General features: G+C 55.6%; 2 protein-coding genes across 2 annotated transcripts; both read left to right on the top strand.

Moving 5' to 3' along the window:
- Positions 1 to 3: 3 nt before the first annotated feature.
- On the top strand, positions 4 to 10,007 carry LOC311207652 (L-gulonolactone oxidase-like; the record flags this gene model as incomplete). The annotated part of the gene is made up of 10 exons (XM_084283794.1): positions 4 to 120; positions 1,237 to 1,331; positions 2,112 to 2,202; positions 2,843 to 3,028; positions 7,306 to 7,413; positions 7,717 to 7,793; positions 8,273 to 8,422; positions 8,744 to 8,908; positions 9,606 to 9,696; positions 9,903 to 10,007. The coding sequence occupies 10 exons, from the start codon at positions 4 to 6 to the stop codon at positions 10,005 to 10,007; spliced, it is 1,185 nt and encodes a 394-aa protein (XP_084139920.1).
- Positions 10,008 to 10,511: 504 nt separating this feature from the next.
- On the top strand, positions 10,512 to 23,034 carry LOC311208089 (nuclear GTPase SLIP-GC-like; the record flags this gene model as incomplete). The annotated part of the gene is made up of 18 exons (XM_084284510.1): positions 10,512 to 10,610; positions 12,093 to 12,237; positions 13,308 to 13,422; positions 14,007 to 14,229; positions 14,539 to 14,745; positions 15,063 to 15,281; positions 15,826 to 16,001; positions 16,155 to 16,173; positions 16,417 to 16,497; positions 16,874 to 16,979; positions 17,689 to 17,822; positions 18,269 to 18,433; positions 19,175 to 19,332; positions 19,912 to 20,044; positions 20,457 to 20,565; positions 21,603 to 21,739; positions 22,439 to 22,529; positions 22,886 to 23,034. The coding sequence occupies 18 exons, from the start codon at positions 10,512 to 10,514 to the stop codon at positions 23,032 to 23,034; spliced, it is 2,466 nt and encodes an 821-aa protein (XP_084140636.1).
- Positions 23,035 to 23,776: the final 742 nt, after the last annotated feature.

The raw sequence follows: 23,776 nt of genomic DNA, 5'->3' as shown, positions 1-23,776 counted from the left end.
GAGATGGCCCGGCAGCGGGGCAAGAAGGTGAAGGTGGTGGGGGGCGGCCACTCGCCTTCCGACATCGCCTGCACCGACGACTTCATGATCCAGATGGGGAAGATGAACAGGATCCTCAAGGTGAGATCTGCGTTGGGCCAGGCGGTCCTGAGCCATTTTTGGGGTGGCTGGGCATTGCACTGGCACCACCACACCTGGGGCAGGGGATGAGAGGGGAGTTTTCCTAAAGCAACCCCTGAAAATGCTGCTACGAGACTGGGGAATGGGCATTTCCCCCACAAAAAAAAGCATTCCCTGTGCACGGGAAGCGTATGGAGCAGCTATAAAACTACAAGGAGCTGAAGACGTCTTCCTAGGATGTGTTCCTTGGGGCATAACCTCAGCCCCTTGTCCTCATCACAGCCCTGTCGGCTGGTGGACAGGAGCCCTCTGGCAGCTCAGCCTTTCCTGGCGTGCTTGATGCAAGCTTGGAGAGGTGCTTTTGGCACCCGTCTGGGTGTCCGTGGTCCCCGGGTCCACGTCTGTGTCGGGTGGGAAATGTCCCCGCAGCAGGAAGGGGGATTGCTCCCTTCGATGATGCTGTGAAGGGCACAGCTCTTGCTGGGGGGCTCTGGATCACGTCCTGAGCACCTCGGGGAGAATGAGGACCACTGGGGGTCTGTGCTCTGCACCCAGACCTCGGGGGAGCAGGGAGCACTGGGCTCTTACTGGGCTCTTACTGGGCTCTTACTGGGGTTGCATGGCCAGCTGGTTACAAACACTGTGTGTGTGCATCTACATGCGTGTGTTTCTGCATGCCTGCACATGTGTGTGTGCAGTCAAGGATGCAGACATCCCGACCGTAGCGGCAGATTCTGAGCTCTGGATCATTACTGGTAATTAACAGCAACAATTAACGAAGACAGGGCTCCCCCCGACAGCTTCTGCCTGCCAGAAGCAGGGCGAGCAGCACGGAGCCAGAAGCTGTCCTTGTAGCAGGAGCTGGCGGGGCAGGGCTGAGCCACTTTGCTGGGGCTGTCTGCTGACTGCCACGAGCCTGGCAAGGGAGAGGGGATGCCCATGAGGCACCAGGAGCAGGGCAGGAACCGGTGTCACCATTGGGTTGGGTGATTTTTAGGGCTGGGAGGAGGTTTGAGAGGGGCAGCAGCTCAGGATGGAGCTCTCCTGTCGCCTCGGGAGGAGCAGCGTGCCATGGGGAGCTCCTCTTCTGCCCGTCCCCGTGCCCGTCCCTTGCAGGTGGACAAGGAGAAGCAGCAGGTGACGGTGGAAGGCGGCATCTTCCTCTCGGATCTGAACGTGGAGCTGAGCAAGCACGGGCTGGCCCTGGCCAAGTGAGTGGGACGCGTGCGGGGCTGCTCCTGGGTGTCCCCCAGGTGGCCATCCTTGCCCCGGATCAAGTGCTGGGACACAGCAAATCGGGGCTGCTTGGAGAGCTTTTACAGCAGAACGGGGCTTTTTGCTTTGGGATCTGGTTTCTGCTGGGGTCCAGCAGAATGCAAAACCCCAAAATAGAGGAGCTGATCCTGCCTCGGAGCAGGATGAGGGCAGCCTTCACCCCACACTGATATTTCTCCTGCTGCACCCACCTGCCTGGTGTGTTCTGTGTCATGAAGGAAAACGCTGCTCCCCAACCCTAAAAAGGATGAGAGAGGGCAGGTTTAGGTTAGAAATTAGGAGGAAATCCTTCCTGGTGCAGGCTGCCCCAGGAGCTGGGGGTGCCTCAGCCCTGGGGGTGCCCAAGGCCAGGCTGGATGGGGCTGGGGGCAGCCTGGGCTGGGGGCAGGGGTCGTGCCCATGGCAGGGGGCTGGAACCAGGTGGGCTTTAAGGTCCCTTCCAACCAAAACCAGTCCAGGATTCTGTGATTCCATGAATAAGATGAGAGCTCCTCTCCCTTGAACGGAGTGGAGGCCGACAACAGGCAGCTCTAGGAGGCCAAAGGAGGCTGGTGGTCGGTGAAATTGGGCTGGAAATGAGTTTTTGACAGCAAATGGCAATCAAATGTTGGAATATCCTAGAAGGGGTGTGGGAGAATCCTCTCCTCGTGTTGCTTTGGGATGTCTGCTGTCCCGAGGAGGAGGCTGAGGTGCTCACCCAGCCCCTTTGCCCGCAGTCTGGGAGCTGTTTCCGAGGTGGCAGCAGCCGGTGTGATTGGGACGGGGACGCACAACACCGGGATCAAGCACGGCATCCTCCCCACCCAGGTGAGACCCGGGGGATGGTTTCGATGCAGGGACATCGACCGGTGCCTCTGGGGATCGTCCCTGCTCTGGGGCTGGTCAGCCTGACCCAGAAAGGACCCTGCCCCTGGGGTGCTGCTGTGAGCAGAGTCCCCATATCCACCCCACAGGCCAGCCCAGCTCATTCCCCAGTACCCTAAAACACCATGATCCAGCCCCAGGCTCCTCTGTCCCTATGCTTTATGGTCCTGTAACCCAACAAAATAGTTTGTACCGAAGGAAAAGTAGTTCTAATGTTGGAGCCCACCCCCAAACCAAGCCTCAGCAGTGCCCAGGTTGGTTTTTAACTAGACAGTTATGAAAATGCCCCGCTCCTAGCTCAAAACATGTACGGTGACCCCACTAATGGGTGTGGAGAGGTGAAGTCACTTGGGGGAGATTTATTTCTTCAGCTCATGGCTTTTCCTGGCATCCCCAGGGAGAGAAGGATCCTTTTATGCCACCACATCAGAAGGGGCAGGATTGGGGCTGGTGGGGTGCAGATCAGCAGAGATCACCCTGGCGCAGCCCCCAGCCGTGAGATTTGGGGTGGATGCGAGATTTGGGGCTGGTGACGGGACACCAGGTCGAGTGCTTGCTGATGTCTCTCCTCTCCTCATGGCAGGTCGTAGCTCTCTCGTTGCTGACGGCCTCGGGGGACGTCCTGGAGTGCTCCGAGTCCGTCAATTCGGACATCTTCCAGGCCGCCCGCCTGCACCTCGGCTGCCTGGGCGTCGTGCTCACCGTCACCTTCCAGTGCGTGCCCCAGTTCCACCTGCACGAGGTGGCTTTCCCTTCCACCCTCACCGAGGTAGGGCTCCTCGGGGCTGGGCAAAGCTCCCGGCAGGAGAAATGGGCAGAGGGGAGCTGGGCAAGAGGGGAGAGCCGCAGGGAAAGGCACAGGGGTGAAGCTGCTCAGCCTGGAGAAAAGGAGCTGTGGCTCTGCAGCATCATCCTCGTTTCTCAGCATCACTTATCCCGGCCTGACTCAGCCCCTGGGGTCCTGGCTCGTCCCCTGCACACAACCTCGCTTCTCCCAGCGAAGGACGGGCCACCTGAAATGGTCCTAGAGCACCTTGTGCTCTCAGTCTTACCTCCAGCCCTTCTCGTGTGTGAGAGCTGCCTGGTTTTGGGATGGGCTTCTCCATCTCCCAGGCTTTAAATCTTTTTTTTTTTTTGGAGCTGAATGTGAGAGGAACCACGCTGGGGATGAGAAATCCCTTCTCAGCACCCAGCCACAGAGCTGCATGGAGCCCCACGGTGGAAAACTCCCTTTAAATGATTTCCCATGTTGGCAAACTACTGGCCTCAGCTGTCTCCATCTTACCAAAGGTCCCAATCACCTCAACTGGGGTGTATGGCACTGGTGGCTGCCCCATCTGGGACCCCCCCAGTGGAGGTGACCACAAAGACCAGGCTTTGACCTGGTCTTTGATAGATCAGGGTCTGGCACAGTAGCCCTGCTACGGTGGGAGTGATGCAGACAGATCCTTCAGAGAGCATTTTGAAGGCCCCGCGGGCATTTCTGGAGAGCAATTCCAAGGAACCCTTCCTCCTGGGAACACATCAAAACCAACTTTCCCCATTTCTGCCATTATATGAACTCCTCCTAACTGCTGGCTGCATTTCCTCAGAGCCCTCCCACCCCCGTGGTGCCGGGATGTTGGATGGGGCGAGCTCCTCAATCGGGTGCTGAGCACCCCAGGGTTGGCTCCGAGCGTGTCCCAGGTCACCCCCATCACTGGGGGCTAAAATCAAGAGCACAGCACCACCTGCACGTAGACCCTTGAGAGTCCTGGTGGCCTCCCAACACCACGGGGCTCGCTGGAAGGAGTTACCTTGCTGGATGGGGAAACTGAGGCACAGCATCCAGCAGGAAGGAAAAAACAGTGGTGATGGAAAGCAAAACGCTCCTGGAGCTTGGATTTGAGTCAGCTTCTGGTTGTCTTTGTCCTCCTGCGAGGTCTGACACCCCCGCTGGTGCGTCAACCTCAGCAGCACCTCCAGCCGTTGTCTCATCCCAGTTCCCAGTCCCAAAGGCCCAGTTCCAGCCCCGGCCAACGACGGCACAGAACTTGGTTGAGCTGGGCTCATGAAAAATGGATGCTGCTTGGACCAAAACAGCAGGATTCGCTGCAGGATTGATCAGCAAGGCTCGGAGAAGTGCCGCCCGTAATGCTTCGAGGGCTGAATTATTCAGCGCCCCGTTGGGGTGGCTCGAGCACCTCCAGGAGTGTGAATTGAACGTGTTCCTGCAGGGGTGGCTTTGTAAATCCTAATCCAAAGCAACCTGGTGGCCCTCAAAAGGTGCCAGGAAGAGGATGGGGAGATCCGTGCACGTCCCCTGGCATCTCCTCCTGCAGTGCTGTCACCACTGCTGCAGCACTGCAGGGCTTCGTTTAGCCCAGGAGGCAGGCAGGGAAGCTGGAGGAGCACAGCAACCCCCAGAGATATTTCTCAGTGTGCCCTGGCAGCCCGCAGCGAGCTCCTCGCAGGTGTTTGCAGCTGCAGAAGCCACAAGTTTGTGTTTTCGTGGCTCGGGAGTGTCTTATCTGGGAAGCGCTTGCGGCTGTCCCGGTGTGCCGTGGCAGAGAGTTCCCTGCTTTAAATGCACTTCAATGTGGCAGGGTCTGCCAGCAAATCGTGGCTTCATCCTCAGCCAGGCTCGGGCACCTCTCCTCAGCCCAAATCTCACAGAATCTCCAAGTGGCCAAGGTCGGAAGGTGCCTCTGGAGACACCTGGACCAGCCACAGCGTGCCCTCCCCGTTCCCCCCGGGGCACCAGGGGTGTGCAGGGTGGCTTGGCACTGCCCTGGAGCTCTCCTAAGGACAAATCTCGCCTTGAGCAACGGCGGGGTGCCAGCTGGAGGAAGCTTTTACACCTCCTAATCTGCCTTTTAGCGAGGAGCTGGAGCCTTGTGCCGAGCAGGGGCCAGGCTGAGGGCATGCCCTCGGCCCCGCGGGGCCGGCGTGTCTCTCCCCGTCCCTCGGGGCTGTCAGGAGGGCGAAGCAGGAATGCACTCTATAAATATTAATGCCATTATCAATCCCCCGTCGTCGCTGCTCCTCGCTCGCTTCCAGATCTCCGGGCTTTCATGTCGAGCGGCCCAGCGAAGCGGAAGAGAATAATGGCAAGGGAGCAGGTTGCCTGAAATATTTAAGCCCGAGTTATCTAAGACGTTGCAAATAATATATGTGTCAGAGGAGCCGGGCTTGGATTTGTGGTTATGTAAGATCTGCATGCCTTCTTTCCTGGCCTCGTGATCCTCTCCATCCCTGGAATACTCCCAGCTGCTCTGGCTGCCCGTGGTGACCGGGATCAAGGCGCGGACAAGGGGGGTTCGTGGCACACCTGAGGCCACCCAAGCCCCGTGGTGTGTCCCGTGTAAACGTGTCCCAGATCCTTGGGGCGCATCCCTCAAGCCCAGGTCCCCCACGGCCACCCGGTGCCCAAATCTTTGTGCATCCCCTCGCAGTGCAGGGCCTGACCTGGTCCCTCCTGGGCTGGCGTTGCCCTTGGTGCGTGGAAGATGACCTCCCAGGGGGGTACAGGCAACAGGGAGAGGCTCAGCACCCACCTCCTCCCCCAAACCACGAGCTCCCCGTGCTCCCCGGCTCTCCTGCTTTGCTCTGATGGACAGCACAAGGCAAGCAGCGTGCTCTGACCCGGCCTTTGCGCAGCAGAGGGGTTTGTTCCGGGAGGGAAGCGAAGCTCAGCAAATCCCCCGGGGTCTCTTCGTGCTCCAGGGCCATCTCCGTTGCGTGTGTTGGCCACGTAACAGCGCAAAGATTTCCGCTGCCAACCTCTGCCTCCAGCCCAGGCGGCCGGCAGCGTCCCCAAGGACTCCCGGCCAGCTCGCTGCCCTCGGCTCTGCTGCAATTAGCCTACAAAGCCGACGGCTTTATTTTCTTCAGAGCGATCTGGCTCTATCAGAGGGATCAAAGGCGCACATTTTAAAGGTCGCCCTGCTGGCAATTTGATTTTTTATTTATTTATTTTTTTTTGGCTCGGGGAAGACAAGCAGGATCACCTTGGGAAGGCTGCAGAGCGCTGCTGCCCGCTGCACCCTTCTTTCCACCACTTCTTTTAGCTCCTCGGTGCACTTGTTCCTTACACCGAGGGGGTCAAAACGCGTGGTCGTGGCTCCTGCCTCTGCTTGCACAACCCTCTGTTCCCGTGGGGAGGCAAGGAGCTGGAAATAAGGATTTTTCCAGCCAGAAAACGGGCTGAGTTGGGACCTTCTTGGAGCGAGCTCGTGGCTCTGCGAGCAGTGCAGATGTGCAGCTGTTGGCAGCAGCGTTTGGTTGTTAATTAACACTAATTGCCGTCCCACCAGCGAGTGCACGATGGCCGTAACCTTACGGAGGGGTCACAGCAAAGTGCTGGGTGCTAAAACAGCCCGGCCTGCTGATTAATAGCTCGTTAATACCAACGGCCCATCTGGAAGCGAGCAGCCCTGACCTCCCCGGGGTTACGTCCGTGGGTCACTGCTCCCTGCACGCTTCCCCCTTTATGTCAAGTGAATTCCTGGAGCAAAGCCTCCGGGTTGTCTTTGAGCCTTTCTGAGAAGCTGGAAGTGATGGAGGAGGAGAGGAGGGGAGAGGAGCTGGGGGACGGGGAGGCTGCTTGAAAGGTGATGGAGCCCCAGCTGAGAGCACCGTGCCCAGGGCGAGCACGCGTCCTCGCCATCCTTGCACAGAGCAGGGACGAGGGCTGGGTGTCCCTGCCCATTTCTGCAGGAGCTGCTGGGTCAGGCGAAAATTTCCTTGGGGATTTCGTTTTCCATGTCCCTGGGGGCAAGCCGAGTTTGTCCTGGGGCTGCAGCCACCCCAGCCCCGTCACCGCATCGTCCCGGCTGTCACCTCTGCGCCTCCCCGCTCCTCGCTGTCCTCGGCTGCCAGCAGGCAGCTCGCCCACGGTGTCTTTAAAGAGCTGCCTTTCCTAAAGCTCCTTTTTGTGTCTTTATGAATAATTTGGTGACTCTGCATTCGGAGCAGGGGACACCTCTGGGATGGGGCCGCGCCGCACATCCCGGCTGTGTGTGCGTCCCGGCTCCCTCCAGGCCCCATTCCCTCTGGTTGCTGCAGGTGCTGGATCACCTGGAGGACCACCTGAAGAGATCCCAATATTTCCGATTCCTGTGGTTCCCGCACAGCGAGAACGTCAGCGTCATCTACCAGGACCCCACCAACAAGGCAGGTGCTGCTCGCCGGGCCCGAGCAGGAAGGGAGAAGGGGAGTTTGGAGACATGCTCAAAGCCGCATCCCTCGGCACGGCCACAGCTGGGGCTCTGCAAGCCCTCAGCACCCCCCTCCCAAAGCCTGCTCTCCTTCTGTGACTGGATTTTGGATTTTCTGGCCCTATTTCCTCACGGGACGGAGATCTGGGGGTTCTGGGGTGCCCTTCTCCAAACCCGTGCTCCCCAGTGGGGTGGGGAAGGATGCCGTCCTCGCACATCCCTAATGACCATCATCATCATCCTCTGCTTGGCTTTGCAGCCCCCCTCTTCCTCCGCCAGCTGGTTTTGGGATTATGCCGTTGGCTACTACCTGCTGGAGTTCCTGCTCTGGATCAGGTAAGGGCACCATCCAAGCAGCACTCAGGATTTGGGTGGGTTTTCCCCAGTTTTTTTTCCTCATCCAGCTCCGTCCCCTGCACCTCTGCACAAAGATCTGTGCTGCCGGGTGTCCCCGGGACGGTGGCAGGGCAGGCCTGTGTCCCCTCAGCACCCCATCCAGCCAACCCTGGGAGGAAGAGGATGAGGAAGGCTCCCTGCTCCTGTCCCAGAGGATTCCTGTGCAGGAGCAGCAGGGCTGGGGCTGATGCTTGGGGGCTGCACTGCCCTCTCGTGTGCACACAGCAGGAGCAGCGTGCCGAGGGTTTGCACAGCAGAGAGAGAGCTTTTAGCTAAAAAAGCCCTGAGCCCTAGGGTGGGCTCCAGCCCAGTTCAGGGGGCGCCCCCTTTGCCCAGCACCCCTGGGATGAGATTTGGGGCTCCGCAACTGCCTCCCTGCCCTGGCACCGGGGTCTCACCCTCCCACTCTCCCCCCGCAGCACCTTCGTGCCCAGCTTGGTGTGCTGGATCAACCGCTTCTTCTTCTGGCTCCTCTTCAGCTCCCGGGTGGAGAACGTTGCCGTCAGCTACAAGATCTTCAACTACGAGTGTCGCTTCAAGCAGCACGTGCAGGACTGGGCCATCCCCATGTAAAGGGCTCCGCAGGCCACCCCAAAACCCCAAACGCCGTCCCCTGCCCGTGCTCTGCCCCAGCTCATGGTGCACGGAGCAGGAGCAAGGCCACAGGGAAGGGCTCCTGGCTGGTGGCACCATTTCCAGCTTCAAGCATAGCACGGGGACATTTGCCACCCTTGTCCCGGGCCACCAATTCCATGTCACACCACATCCCGGGGCAGACAGTGATGGGAGGGGGGCACTGGGACGTGCCCTGACTTAGCATGGGGCCAGGGATGGAGCTGGGGGGGTTGAACCCAAAGGGATCTGGTGTTAACCATGCTGCTCCTGGGCAGTGAGAAGACGAAGGAAGCCCTGCTGGAGCTGAAGGCCGCCCTGGAGAACAACCCGAAGATGGTGGCCCACTACCCCGTGGAGGTGCGCTTCGCTCGGGGGGACGGGATCTGGCTGAGTCCCTGCTTCCAGCGGGACAGCTGCTACATGAACATCATCATGTACAGGTGAGCTGAGCCCCTCTTCTCTTCTCTTCTCTTCTCTTCTCTTCTCTTCTCTTCTCTTCTCTCTTCTCTTCTCTTCTCTTCTCTTCTCTTCTCTTCTCTTCTCTTCTCTTCTCTTCTCTTCTCTCTCTTCTCTTCTCTTCTCTCTTCTCTTCTCTTCTCTTCTCTTCTCTCTTCTCTCTTTCTCTTCTCTTCTCTTTCTCTTCTTCTTCTCTTCTCTTCTCTTCTCTTCTCTTCTCTTCTCTTCTCTTCTCTTCTCTCTCTTCTCTTCTCTTCTCTTCTCTTCTCTTCTCTTCTTCTTCTCTTCTCCTCCTGCTGCCCAGGTTGTGCTGGGGAGCACCAGGAGCCGTGCCCAGGGAGCCACCAGCAGCGCACAGCTCAGCCAGCACCACGCTGGTGGCATGGAATCACAGAATCCCGGTGGGGTTTGGGCTTGGCAGGGCCCTCAGAGCCCCCCCAGTGCCACCCCCTGCCATGGGCACGACCCCTGCCCCCAGCCCAGGCTGCCCCCAGCCCCATCCAGCCTGGCCTTAGGCACTGCTGTGATGGTTCCAAGAGGGTTTCCATCTCTTGGTGCTGGCCAAAAAGCCAGCAACGTGTCCCTGGGGTTGCCCTTCTCCCCTGGGGGAGCATTTTTGGGAGGAGGGTGTGCGATCCCCTCCACGGCCCCCGATGATATCCCCCCCTGCCTGTCCCTCAGGCCCTACGGGAAGAACGTGCCCCGGCTCAACTACTGGCTGACCTACGAGGGCATCATGAAGAAGTACGGTGGGAGACCGCACTGGGCAAAGGTAGAAGTGTCCTCACATTTCGGGGGGGTCCTTCTCTCGTCCCTTGGTGGGGGCTTTGTGGCTGGGAGAGGCTCAGAGGAGAGCCCCAGAGGGAGATGGGTGCCCCGAGGAGATGCGGTGCAGCCCCTCCGTGTGTGGTTTTACCCAGGGGGGCTTCCTGGCAGGCTGTACCCACGGGCAGCCCCCTCTTTTTTTCTCTCCCCCAGGCCCACAGCTGCACCAGGAAGGACTTTGAGAAGATGTACCCGGCCTTCCCCAAATTCTGCTCTGCTCTGTCCGCGAGAAGCTGGACCCCACGGGGATGTTCCTGAACACCTACCTGGAAAAGGTGTTCTACTGACTTTGGGGCTCTCAGGACACCCCAAAAGCTCCCGGTCCTCAGTGGCTGCGCCCCCAGCTCTGGTCTGTGCCCTCTGATGGGGGCTGGCTCTGATCTGCGAGCTGGCAGGGCTCTGCGGTGCCTGGAAGCCACTTCTCGTGGTCACTCCCCGTCCCCCCAAAATGTGCCCACCCCAAATGTCTCCCGTCCAAGCCAAGATCTCAATAAAAACCTTTCTTCCAGCAGAGCCAAACGGTGTGTGCTCAGCCCCGACGTGCATGCAGTGGAGGTGCCCAGCCCTTGGGGACCGGAGAAGGGGCTCGGTGCCCCAGGTCGGGGCTGGGCACGGGACTGGAGCCCATAGCATGGCCTGGGATGGTGCCAGTGGGGCAAGGGGACAAGGGACACCAAGGGGGGCAAGGCAGGGGATAAAGGACACCAGCAACAAATCATGACACCTCTGGGGTTGCTCTTGCTGGGTGGTGACAACGCATCCATGGGCAGAGGGGTTTTGACTTTCGGCACCTTCAGCTGGCACAGGGAGTTCCTCATCCTCTGGGTGCTGCTTGTTTCAGCTTCCCTCGACCCTGGGCAGGTGCTGTGGCAAGAACGGGCCACAAAAGTGTGAATTTTGTGTTTATTTTGCTGCTCGAGCAGGCGGTGCACCAGCGAGGCAGCGGCTGAGCTGCTGCAGGGGCACACGGGTGTCACTGCTGGTCCCCACAAGCACCAGGGGACAGGGATAGGGACACAGGTCCCTTTCTTGGGGAGAAAAGGCACAGGGGCTCCTGCACCTGTGCCCAATTCCTGGGATTTCCCAATTCCTGGTGTTTCACCAGCCCTTGGAGCCGGGTGGGTGCCAGCTCCACATCCCCTGTAGCTCCCCAGTGGGTGACTGAGACCTGAGCAAAGCCCTCGAGACCCAAACAAAGCCCTCGAGACCCAAAAACAAAGCTCTCGGCAGAGCAGCCAGCATTTACAGGCTGAGAGAGTGCAAGGAGGAAGCAGCTGAGGACATAAATGACTCAAGGGATGGGCTGGCCCCTGCCCCCTGCCCTGCAGGAGGAGTTTGAGCTGCCCTGGGTTTCGAAACCCGAGTTTCATTTCTGCTGCTGGAGAGGTGTTTTGGGTAAGCCTTCGACTCTGAAACAAAGATTTTATAATCTTATGTATATTGAATCTGCTCTTGTGATAGACTTCTGCTGTCTAAATCATGTATTCTCTGCTAATAACCTGATTAATTAACAGCACCTTATGCCTACTGACAGAAGTCTGGGGAAGGGTTTCTCTCCAGGAAAAATATTCCAGCCTCGCAGCACCTCTGGTACAAATTGTTGGAGTTGGTTTTTCTTGTAGTAGCTCTAATCTGACTCAACCTAAAAACCTGCGTTCTTGGAAAAGCAAATTAACAGAATCGTAACCTCGGCATTCACACGTTCGTCCAAGATTGTGCTGCGTAGGTGTCACCGTTTGGAGTCATAAAAGGTGGCTGCTGCTTTGCTTTCTGTTTTCTAAGCAAATTGTTTGATGATTTACTCTGCATGATCATTTCCTTGTAGTATACAGCTGTCCTACCTGACGTGTTTTCAGGCGAAAAAAAAAAGCTAATCAAAAGTACAAAAAAAAAAAAAAAAGGATACAGGGTATAAAAGAGCAAGGATAATCCTAAAAACTATTTTTTTTTTTTTCCTGCAGCCCAGGTTTTCAGCGACAGTTGCTTCTTTTCTTCTGGTGTGCCGTGGCCAGCAGCACACGTGGGGCAGGTACGGACGGACACGGGGTGCTGGGTGGCATCTGCTCGAAATAATTTCTCCATCTGCTCTCAAGGCTGCCCGTTTTATCAGCCTTGGTGTCCCTGGTGTGTTTCTGTCTCCTGCCACCCTCACGTTCATCGTGTGCCCACCCGGAGCGTGGGGCTGAGCCTGCTCCTGGGGGCACCTTAAGGCTAAGCCGTGGTGTCCTGCGAAGAAGCCAGAAGCACAAAAACCTCCCAAAGTCCTGCTCTGGACCCGCATGAAGCCTTGGTGGTGTCATCTGAAGGCAATGCAGACGGTGACTGTGCTCCTCTCTCCCTCAGGAGGTTTTTGCAGTGTTTCTGTCCCTTTTTTTGGGGCCACCACCTGCGTGCATCCGTCCCACGACAGCACCCGGCTGCCAGCCCGAGCTCATCCCAGCTCTGTATTTCTCCATCCCGATGGCAGAAGGAGGACCCATGGCACACGGTGAGCTCGGTGTCACCGCGAACAGCACCGGGAACGAGTCCTGGGTGCTGCAGTGCTGCTCCCTTCGAGGTGCACCCCATGGAGAAGGGGCCTGGATACGATGGAGAAGGGCTCAGCATCTCCCCCAAAATGGGACCTCCCAGGGAAATGGGGAGGGATGGTCTGTCGGGGGGTAGGGACAGGACAAGGGGGGTGGCTTTAAGCTAAAAGAGGGCAGGTTTGGGTTAGATATTAGGAATAAATCCCTCCTTAGCTCATGAGCTGGGCATTTCTCAGGCGAGGCTGATAGATGAGGGCGGTAAAGGTGCTGTCAGGAAGGATCCCCAGCTCACAACGCCCCCAGAGAGGCTGAGCAGGCAGGCACACTAACCAGAAATTCCCTTCCCTCTGACAAGGTGCTGGCGATGACTCACTGGAGGAGACTGCCAGGAAAAAGAAAAGGTTCAGGAGAGACCAGAATCCCGAGGATGGAGAGTGTGAGAAAAATCCCAATGATTTTCTTAGAGAGGATCTTCTGTGAAGCTCTTTTATTTGTGATTAATGATGGGCGTCCTGCAATCAGGAGTGTACAGTAAAAGTTGATCCTAACCTTTTATCCCCTATTACCCGACAGCTGATTTCTCCCCTTTCCTCACTGCCTGAGTACTGCAGGTTCACAACCTACTCGACGCCCTTCTATACCATGCATGTACAATTTTATTTGACCAATTGCTAATTTCTCTTTTCCCTTTTATTTTTTCCTCCTTCTCTCGTGACCAGAGGGCTCGTGATTTTTGTTTTTTCCTAATTTCGTACTGCTCATCCTCCTTTTTCTTAGCTATCCTCCTTACTTTGGGACAGGGGGACCTTCCCCTCCTCTGCTTCACACACTCCCCACTGCTCTGCCGCACAATCTCTTTCGAATATGCAAGGTTAGAGGAATTTCCCACTGCAAAAACATCTCTTATTGCAAAAACACAACTCAGTTGCTCTCAGGAGCAAGAGGTTCTGAAGTCCTGTGAGTACAGCGCTCGTGATGTCTCCCTAGGGAGCTCTGTCGGGGCTGCTCTGACTTCTGACCCTCCCTGCAGGTAAAAAGCTGCAAAACGAACTAAAAGCTGCTCTGGAGGCATCCTCCAGGAAGCTGTTGCAGTTCCTCCCTGAGCACAGGCTGCCCGAGACAAGGAATGGGATCGAGTACCTCAAGTGAGTTGCCTGGTGTTTGTTCCCCTGGTCCTTGCCTGGGAAGGGGTGGCCCAGAGCTGTTGAAGGACTCTGAAGCCAGCAGAAATCTCTGGCAGAGGAGATATTTCAGAATATTTGGGAACCTTGCTGACTGCGGGATGACTCCATTTCAAAGGTTTTTTTCCCTCGGCTGGTGCATGCAGGGGGTGTCGTGCTGCTGGGCAGCCCAGGAGGACACCGCATCCATGGGGGTGTCCCGGGGTGTCCAGGTTCACTGGTCCAAGAGGGACCCTCCCCAGGGGCAGTGAGCCCCGTTCCTGATGGGATGAAATCATAAAATCAAAAATAAATCCCATTATAAAAAGCCCATCAGAAGGTGCAAACCCAGACGGTACCGAGAGGATGCTGGAGGTGACGTGATGTGCAGAGTGCTGCTGGGCACCTGTCCCTGAACCCAACACGGGGCTTATCCTGGATCTCACAAATCCCAGCTCAAATCTTGTAGGAAAAGAAGTTAGTTTCACCCTTTTGAAAAGCGCAAGCCCGTGGGAGTTATTTAAATTGTCTTTTTTTTTTTTTTTTTTTTCCCCTCTCCCTGCCCTCAGGAACCGCCTCATGGGCTTGAAGCCAGACATCTTGCTGGACCCCATTCACATCGGCCTCTTCGGCAGCACCGGGGCAGGGAAAAGCACGTTGCTGAATGCCATCATAGACAAAAAATTCTTCCTGCCGGTGTCCGGGAGCGCAGCCTGCACATCCTGCGTGGTGCAGATCAACACAAGCCGCGGCAAACAGCACGAGGCCAAAATTCACCTCCTCACGGACGAGGCACGGAGAAGATCTCTATTTTTGCTATTTTTGGGGGGAAAGGAAAGGAGACCTAAAAGGCTTCTGCAGCCTTCTGGAAGGTGTTTGGGGGAGAAGAGACCCCAGTGGCCAAAATGACCCCAGAGAAGTGATGGGCACCAGACCCGGTTCCCTTTGAGCTGGGTGTGCACGGAGGGAGCAAGCAATTGAATTTCTTCCTTGCTGCCTTGTCCCCCCTGCTGTCCCCATGTGCTGTTGTCCCCTGGTGGTCCTGTCAGGCCCTTTTCCCCCTTCCAGGCACCCCAGCCATGACCTCTTCTGTCCCAACAGGAGTGGAAGGAAGAGCTAAAGGGTCTGGTGGAGCTTATGGACCCGGACGAAGACAGCGAGGATGACCACGAGAGAATCGAGGCTGCTTCGAAGATCTCTGCTATCTACGGGGAAGAAGCGGAGATGAAGAGTTACGAAGAGCTGTGCGGGATGAAACCCGCCGTCTCTATTCCCCCGTCAAGATGTATTCTCCTGAAGGAAACAACTGTGAGTAGCCCCTGTATTGCACAGGATCCCAGAATCACGGAGGGGTCTCCTGGGGCCTCCTGCTGCCCGCCCACGGTGGAAGGTGACAGCTCGTCCCCATTTTTGTTTGTTGGTTTCACCGTGAAGGGGAGAGCCTGGTCTTCTTGGGTTGTTCCACCCATGGTGACCTTGGGACCCCTCTTTGCGTCCTGGTGCCTGCACCTTGGGCACAAGGCTTTGGGTATCACGGCCAGCCACAGCAAATCTTCGCGTTTCTTGGTGTCCCTGAGGTTCTTTGCTAAGCAGGGGCACTGCTTCTTTCCCTTGCTGTGTCCCAGGCTAACGACCTTTCGGACAAAATGGGTCCGTATATCCGCAGTCAGAGCAGCCCAAAACCAGCAAACAGCAAAGAAGAAGACATAACGCGGCTCTGGCCCCTGATCAAAAATGTGGAAGTGACCGTCCCAGATTCACAAATGATTCCAGAAGGCGTCATCTTCGTGGATATCCCAGGGACAGGCGATTTCAACACCAAAAGGGACGAGATGTGGAAAGAGGTGACCGGCCAGCTGTGGCGTGGGGCGGGAGGGAAGAGACACTGCCCTCTGCTCATCGGTGATGGAGAGAGCTGGGAGCCACCGTGGGGCTGTGGGGAACCCTCTCAGCAGAAGGTCCAGAGCAGCTTTTTAGTGTTGCACACCTGAGCTACTGCATTTTCCAGCTCAGAAGTGGTGCAGTTCCCTGCTTGGAGATGGCACCAAAGGCCAAAAGCATTTCTCTCCTGGTAGCGTGCTACAAGAAGAGGCCCTGCAGGTGCTGATCCCATCTTTAGTTTCCTTCCCTCCCGGTACCGTGCTGTCACCAGACACCCTACTAGGGCAAGCACTGGGGTCCACCCCAAACCCCCATCGGCTGCAGTCCTGGGTTGTAGGAATTCGTGATGGGAGCATGAGGTCTCTGGCTGGAAGCACAAAGATTGCACATCCCAGTTCTTCACCAGAGTTAATGAGAATTAAAGGTGCTCAGCATCTCTTGTATTTACTCTCTGCTGATGTTTCGTATCCTTTATTTACGGCCTTCTTCCTCTCCTCCCCCTTGCAGAACATCAACAAATGCTCTATCATTTGGGTGGTCAACTCCTTTGAACGTATTCTGGGAGGAAAAACCCATGAGATGCTGCTGAAGGAAGGCATGAAGGCTTTCCAGAGCGGGATGTGCAGGGACATTTCCTTGGTGGTCACAAAGTCTGATGAGCTGGATCCAGAGGAGTACAAAAAGTAATGGAACAAGCCGAGGTCCAGGGGCTGCCGGAGCCCGAGCTCCGTGCAGGGGTGCTGGGTGGGCGATGCCACGTGGTCCTCCTCCCCTTCTCCTTACAGGACCTTCTAAAATCAATCAAATGTGTAATTTCTGCCTTTTTATCTTTTTAGGGAAAAAAATAGAGACCATGTGAGTATAATCTTAAGCTTCTTCATCCCTTTTGGGTCATTTAAGAAAAGGGGAGAGGTTCCCGTGTGATTCAGTGTTACTTGAGCAGAACTGATGGATTTGATGAAGAAACCAAAAACTCTGTGTAGTTCTTTGTCTCATATTAGGGAGAAACTGTCCCGGACAGTCCCTTTGAAAAATCAGAGATCTATTTAGCATTGCCAGAAAATGTCAGTAATAACTCCTATTCTTTCCCCAACGTAGATAAATAAACATGATGCCATCCTGGAAAGGAATGAAACAGTGAAGCAAGAGAAGAGCCAAATGATGAAGAATACCCTCATGGTAAAGTAGCTTGGAGAGCCTGGACAGAATTTATCTGTGTCGTGGATCTGTTCCTTTTGAAGTCGGGTGCATGCCTGTACTACAATATTCTTGTCGTGGTTATTGTTAGTAGACATTGCCTGTTATTATTAATAGACATTTTCCTTGAAGTCTGGTCACCACCTAGCAGCTTCTGCTTACTACAAACCTTTCTTTTCCTCTGTGTTTGGGTCCAACGGGTCTTCCTAATCATCTCCAGTTTAATTCTCCGCTGCATACGCAAGAAATGCAGGACTTTGGTGATGGGGACCCCCCCGATTCAGCATTCGCCTCATAAAGAAGAAGAGCCCAGATCAAATTATGCTGCAGAAACAAACCCAGCGTGTGTGTGTTTCAGAAAAAGCTTCCAAGCGACTCTGAGGTTGTGTGCAAGCCTGACCTCGTGTACACGGTCAGTGCCCGCGAGTACTGGCAGGGGAGTACGCTCAGCAAGGAAGAAACAGGTAACAGTCGGCTTTATGCATGTGATATATGTGCACGGGTTTGGAGAGGTCCTTGGACATTTCCCTTCATCTGCCTTTCCCCCCTTCAAATTATTGATACCAAATAGTTCAGAGTCAGAAGAGGATCCCCTCAGCCCAGCCAGGCTGTGCAGGGTTCACAGCCATTCATGGCAGGCAGAATATTGAGATTTTTTGGCCAGTTCCTGAACCACGCAGTACGTGCCATGCCGATCTATAGTGTTCTTAGGGCTGGGTCTGGAGATTTTACTGCTCCAAGCACTGCAGCATGGCACTTAACGTGGAGTTGGGTCAAAGCCACGCGAGGTGTCTTTGGCGTTACTTTTGCTAAAACCCTTCTGGTTTGGTGGTTTGGCACGGATGCTTTCTTTCCCCTTCCCTCCTCTTTTGAAAGCGTGCCCCTCTCGTGCACTCTGCTGGGCCTGTCCCCAGGGTGCCCGCATGGCTCTGCGGGACCAACCCGAGTCCTGGGGGCCCTGTGTGTGCCCCTACATCCCCACCCCATGCCCGGACAGACCAGTGCTGACCCAAACTAGGCAATTGGGGCTGCAGAAATGAGCTCTGAGCACCCCCAAGGCTGTCAGGGTCTCCTGGGAGCCTCCTCGGAGGCCACCACCAGGATGGAGCTGGTGTCCTGGGTGTCCTGCAGGAGGGCTGCCCCCCTGCTAACCCGGCCTCTCACCCCTTGCAGAGGTCCCGAAGCTGAGGGAGCACATCCGCAGGTTTTACACCGAGCAGAAGAGGAACAAGCTGCTGGACTACACGACAGAGGCTATGGTCATTTTCTCACTGATCTGGACTCTCCCGTCCAACAACCATGCTCAGGTTTGTCCAGAGCAGCTTTCGGGAGCATCGCTGTTTATTCTTTCCCGACAGGCTCTTTCCCTTCGAGCAGGCAATTCACATCACACATTTCCAGCACGACACGTACACAACCTGCGGGCAAAACATCTCGCAGGGGGCTGACAAATGCGTTGAGGCACCACAGCCCGAAATACCCACAGCTTGAGCTCAGCTCCTGCAGCCTCCCCAGCCAGGAGAGCCCCGGGCTGTCCTCCTGTCCCCTGGGGCAGAGGGGACAGTTCTGGTGCAGGTCTGCCTAAGCGGTGACTCTGCACTGGGGAAAGCAGCCAGGGAACTGGGCGGCACTGGTGGCAGTGGTTGGGGCAGGTGGGGAAGCTGGCGGGGTTATTTATGGCCCTATTTATGTTTGCTTCCAGCACGGTGTTTTCAGTGCTTATTTTTTCCCCTCTCTTGTCCATTGATTTCAGTCTCAGCTTGCGAAAAAAAATTACTTGAAGGATTTCATTACGCAGAAGATTGCTGACTTGGAGAATGACATCCAGAAATGCTTTGCACCAGTCGAACAGCCACTCAGGGAAGGCGTAGACGAAGCGAAGAAGTCATACAATAAAACTATCTCCAGTCTCCTCAAGGTGGGTGTAAAGCGGGGTTTTTGCAATCCCAGAACTAATTAGTTTGGGAAGAAGCCCCAGAGGTCTGCCTGTGCATGAGGGCTGGTGGCTGCTTGAACCACCAAGGACAATTTAAAGGACAAAGAGACCTGCTGGGCTGGGTGGCATCAGTGCCCTGGCAGGGGCTGTGCTAGCCCTGGGGGCTAGCAGTGTCCTGGGGGCTACAGATGTGCGGGGCACGGTTTGCTTTTTCCTTTCTGTTGCCTGGAGCCTGGATGCAAACAGCAGCACTTGGAAGCACGTTGGATGCTGGTCCTTGGGGGTGCAAGGAACAGGGACACGAGCACAAGCCCTGCTGCAGCATTGCTCGGGGGTGGCGTAGCCAAAAGTTGGCCTCTGGCAAGGGGAAGCCCAAGTCGGCAGCTTGGCAGCTCAGGCAGTGACCTGGAAGTCGTGGAAATGCCCTTCCTGGTGAAACGAGCTAAAACATTGCAAAAATCTCTGGGGTGGGGACTTGGCCAGCTGCCTCCCAGCCAAGCAAAACCACCCAAAAAACAAACAACCTCCTCTGCCCCAGGGTAGTAGGAAGGAGCTGCGTGGAAAGGAGGCCTCAGCAGCGGCTGCTGGGCTGGCTTGAGGTTCCTTTGGTCCAACGCAGCCCCAGCCTCCAAAAATTTAGCTGGAAACCCCGTCCTTCCCCCCCTGCAAGTTTGCTCCTGGGCTGTTTTCATGGCCTCACGGCCTGCGCCTCCCGTCCCGCAGCGCAGCCACGGGCACCAGGGCTACCACCGCACCCTGAAGGCCGTGTGCCTGAAGAAGGGGGTGTACGCCTCCCGCACCTTCCTCAGGATCGACATCAACGACGCCCTGGCGCAGCCCATCTACAGGAAAATCGACCCCAGCTTCGGGGAGGTGTTCAGGTGAGGTGCCAGGCAGGGCCCCGGGGGTGCAGCAGGAGGGCCGAGCAGCTCCTTGCTGCTGGGGATTTGTCTCTCTGCTTCCCACCCGCCTCCGCTTTTGGGACCTTTCAACCTCTCCTAGCAGCCTGCTCCCAAAGCCTTGCACTGCGAAACCTCTCCAAATGTCCAACCCCAACGCTCTGCGACATAGGTTGAACCTCCCTTTTTTTGTTTATTATTTTGTTTATGGGACGCAGTTTAATAGGAAAACAGGGCAGGCTGTGGTGTCAGGACAAGTGCACCGAGCTGCTCCTCGCTTAGCCTTGATCAGCATCATTTTTTCTCCCTTTCTCCCTATTTTTCCCTTCATAAACCTGATGGGTTTATGAAGGGAAAACCCATTGCGTGCAGCATTTGTTCCTTTGCAAAGAAAAAATAACCACATCCTCTGTCTGGTCTAGCTAAAGGCGAAGGAAGCATGGAAACCGTGCTGCTGTGCTTGCTTTGTCCTTCCCTGGCTTTGGATGGACGTCCTGCCCTGCTGGGTGGGGAGGATCCGTCTTTGGCTTTGTCCTTCCCGATGAATTTCCCGCCCCGCAGGATCCAGATGAGCACCCGTTCCACGCTGAAAATCTGCCTGGACGCTTTCAAAAACGCCGTGCAGCAGAAACTGCAGGAAGTTGGGGTGCAACTGGTGGCTGACAGCAACCAGCTCCATTTCCTCAAGCAGGAGGTGAGCTCACCTTGAAGGGGGCTGTGCGAGCAGGAACGAGCAATGGGAGAAGGAAAGGGGGAAAGCACGGCCTCCGTGGGACCTGGGGAGGTGATTAGCTCTGTCTCAAGCTCCTGGAGAGGTGAGAAGGAGCCACATGAGCAGTTCCACAAGGTCTCTAGTGAGCGTGATCTTCAGGAGGCTGAAGGCTTTCCTGAGTCCTGGCATAAAACGTCCCAGCCAGCCTTCTGCCGTGTTAATTCAGGGCACAGCAGAAAGGTGATGCCCGCTGGCACCAACTGTCCTGGTCATCTGGTGAACGACACCCTCATATTTAGGCCATCATTCTGAGATTTTTATTCTGAAGTTGTTAGCTGAGTTTGTTTGTATGACTGAAGCACCGGTGGGCAAACATTTGAACTTACTCCTGCAGACAGACTTCATCGTCGCTGAGGCTGAAAAATTCATCCTGCAGAGGAAAGCAGAAATCTACCAGTCCCTTGCAGCGTCCATTCAAAATGACCTGCTGCTCTGCTATGAAGGTAAGACCAGCAACCTCGTTTTTTTTCCTCTTTGTCCCTGGAGGTTTTGATTTTCACAGAATAACCCCAGTAAGGGCTCAGAAGAAGGGCCCAGGCTTACCACCTACCTGTAGAAAGGCTGCGAAGAAATCTATGGGGCAAAAGGATTATCTGTTATTTGGTCATCAACTCAGAGAGATTTCTGAAATCCAAAGTAGATCATGCACAAATAGAGAAAATTCCTTCCCTGATTTACTCTATTTTCTATATTTTTTTGTAAATCATGGATATTTTCTAGCAGTAATTCATTCTTATTAGACTGACTGCCTCTGAAGGAAGGAGAGGAAGGATGCTAAAGCAATAAGCTGCTGAATCTGATTTTGGATTTTCCTTGCTTTCCTATCAGTAGGTGGCACAGTCAGAAAGCAAAACGGTTCAAAACCCCAAATCCAGAAGTTGCTCGCGTTGGCTTTAGGAAGACACCTTAATTCCTGGGGTAGTTAGTTGTGGAAATGCACTGCTGGGCCAAAGCAGGGAGGTGTCCTGGGGACGGGCCACCCCAACAGAGCTCTCCTCACAGCCAGCTGCTCTTTCTCTGACCTCTGGAAACATTCGTGGGGCACGGGGAAAAAAATGCAGAGAGGAAAAATAACGAGCTCCTGTTGGGGAACATCCCTGTTTAATTAGTGCCTGCGAAACGTGCAGGGAAATGGGCTTGGGCCAGGAGTCAAAAAAAACGGTGATGCAAATTGGTCCTGTCCTTTCCATGAGAGCCAGGAGGTGGAAATCGTGCGTGAAGGTTTCTTGCCCCAAAGAGCAGGGCTCTGGCAGCATCTCCCGCAGCTCGGGGCTGATCTGCACGGGTGCTTCTGTGTCCTGAGGAGCACGAGGGGCTTCTTTTCTCTGTTAAATCAGCTCCCCAGCACAAGCAGCTTGGCCTCCCTCTGTAGAAGACTCTGGCTGTGTTCTTGTCCCTTTCCCAAAGCAAAGTCCTGCCCCTTGTCCCCACCTGTGTCCTCGCTCTGGATCCCTGTGTGACAGTCCCCTCTTTGCCACAGAGGCGGCCACGGTAAGAGGACTACAAGCCTTCCAGCGGATGAAAACCATCCTTAGCACCGGGGTGACGAGAGAGGTGGAGAGAGGAATGTTTGAAAGAGCTGAGGAGAGCATGAAAGGGCACCTCCAGGACATGCAGGTACGGTGGGCGCCTTGGGGACCTCCCTTCAGCCATGGTCAGTGCTTGTGGGTAGGGGACAATGCTCCAAAAAGGATCTTGTGAATGCGTGTGATAACGGGAAGGAATTTCCTTGGGAGATGTTGGCTTCAGCAGGTTCTCATGTATGCCGTAGGCCACTGCTGGCACTGCTTTTTCGGCAGCAGAGCAGCCTCCAGAAGCACAGAGGTGTTTGACATCATTTAGCCATTGCACATCACCACTAGGGACCAAGTTCAGCTCGAGGCACCAATGTGTAGACCCTCCTGTACTGGAGGGGCTGCCTGCAGACTTGTAACTGGTCTAGCAGTTCCCTGTAACTGGTACCCACCTCACTCCTCTCCCCACGTTAACCACAGTTTGGGTGAAGGGGCTTAGAGGAGCTCAAAGCTGCCACCTCCACCCCCCGGAGCCCATCAGCCCTGGTGGGCTCTCGTGGCTCATTTTACCAGAGAGGCTCTGCTCTGAAAAGCCGTATGGAAATCCTTAACCCTTATCAAAATATCGAGCTGGGCTCTCCTTCTTGTGCACCAGCACCCGCAGCAACGAATTGGCTGGATGGAGGTGGGGGGTGGCTGCCCCCGAGCTTTCCCCGTCCCAGGGTCCCCACGGGCACTGGGAGGGACTGGGGCGCTTCAGCCCTGTCCCCTGCTCATGTGCTTGGCTGCCTGGCGCTTGCAGAAGCAGATCCCCAGGAAGCTGGAGGAGGACTTTTCCAGCGTTCTCGGCTTGGTCTTTTGCCCGTGGGACCAGCTGGACGGCAAGCTGCCAGGTATGGCCGCGAGCACGGCTTTGGGGCTGTTCGTGCAGGTCCTGCACTCCTTCCTCCCCGATTTGGGGGTACGAGAGGGTGGCTGACAGGGTGAGGAGGGGCTGCAGGCCCAGCCACGAGGAACTTTCCTTGCGTTCCCTTGGGCATCAGAGGAAGATGCTGCAGGCCAGCAGGGTGCCCACATCCCAGCTGTGGCTTTGCCCCACAGCAGCTCCCCTGCGAGTTGCTCTTCTCTCGCTGTGCTTCAGTCCCCACATCCATAATTTGGTGTGGGCACGTGTTTGGTGATGGGGATAAATAAATACCACCTGGCTTCCCAGGGGGATTGCCCTGGGGGAATCTCCCCCCTTCCCCAGAGCAGGAGAGGCAGGGGCAGGCTTCCCAGGACCAAGGGGCAGATGTCCAGCCCGCTCTAACAGGCTCCTCTGTTCCTGCAGACTTACAGAGAGAATTTTTCACCATCATCAACATTCACAAGGCCCTGCAATCAGCCAAAGTCGCTTAGAGAGCCGCGGGAATTGTCTCCGACGATGTGGTTTTATTATTCACGTTGGTGGCTTGCTCTTGTAATAAATGGCTAAGTCCCAAATGGGGTTACAATCAAAGTTCACAATTTATTAAGGGAATAGAGGTAAGCAAACAGCGCTGGGTGCGCCGCGAGTCTCTGCTCCACCAAGACACACACCAGTTACATCAAGCAGCTGGTTTTTATGCTCCTAGGCTGATACATATTCATTACTACTTCTAAAAAACCCAGGGTTATTATAATTCGTTTCCAGAATCCAAACCCTCCTACTGGAGCATGCGTATCAGTCTCCGGTGGTCCCTCTGGGGGTCTCTGGGGGTCTCTCGTGCTGAAGGCTCATAGTCTTCCTCCCTCTTGTCCTTCTCCTTTGTCCAACTTGGCTGGATGTCAGAGACTTGTGCAGCGTCCCCTGCAAGCTTTGTCTTTTAGTCGTCCTTCAGCTTTCCCCTTCTCCTTAATCTCCTGGCCACATATCAGAGACTTGCATAGCGTCCCATGCAGCAGTCCCAATAGTTAGCAGTTATTCTGATCCCCTTTGTTCTTATCCCCTATTGACACGGATTGCTGGACCATTCCTTTGCAAGGTACAAGAACTCTATACGTTAACCACTCTGTTCTTAGACCTGTGGTTATACAAGGGTATGTAAGACAGAAATCACGTTTCATCATACCCTAGCATTGTTCCATATGGACACGAATCAGATGAACACATTTCACATTC

Source organism: Netta rufina, assembly GCF_964035555.1.
Source record: "Netta rufina genome assembly, chromosome: 3".
NCBI classification, from domain to species: Eukaryota; Metazoa; Chordata; class Aves; order Anseriformes; family Anatidae; genus Netta; species Netta rufina.
The sequence above is the reverse complement of the archived record's forward strand: the minus strand, read 5'-3'. Positions and strand labels throughout refer to the sequence as shown.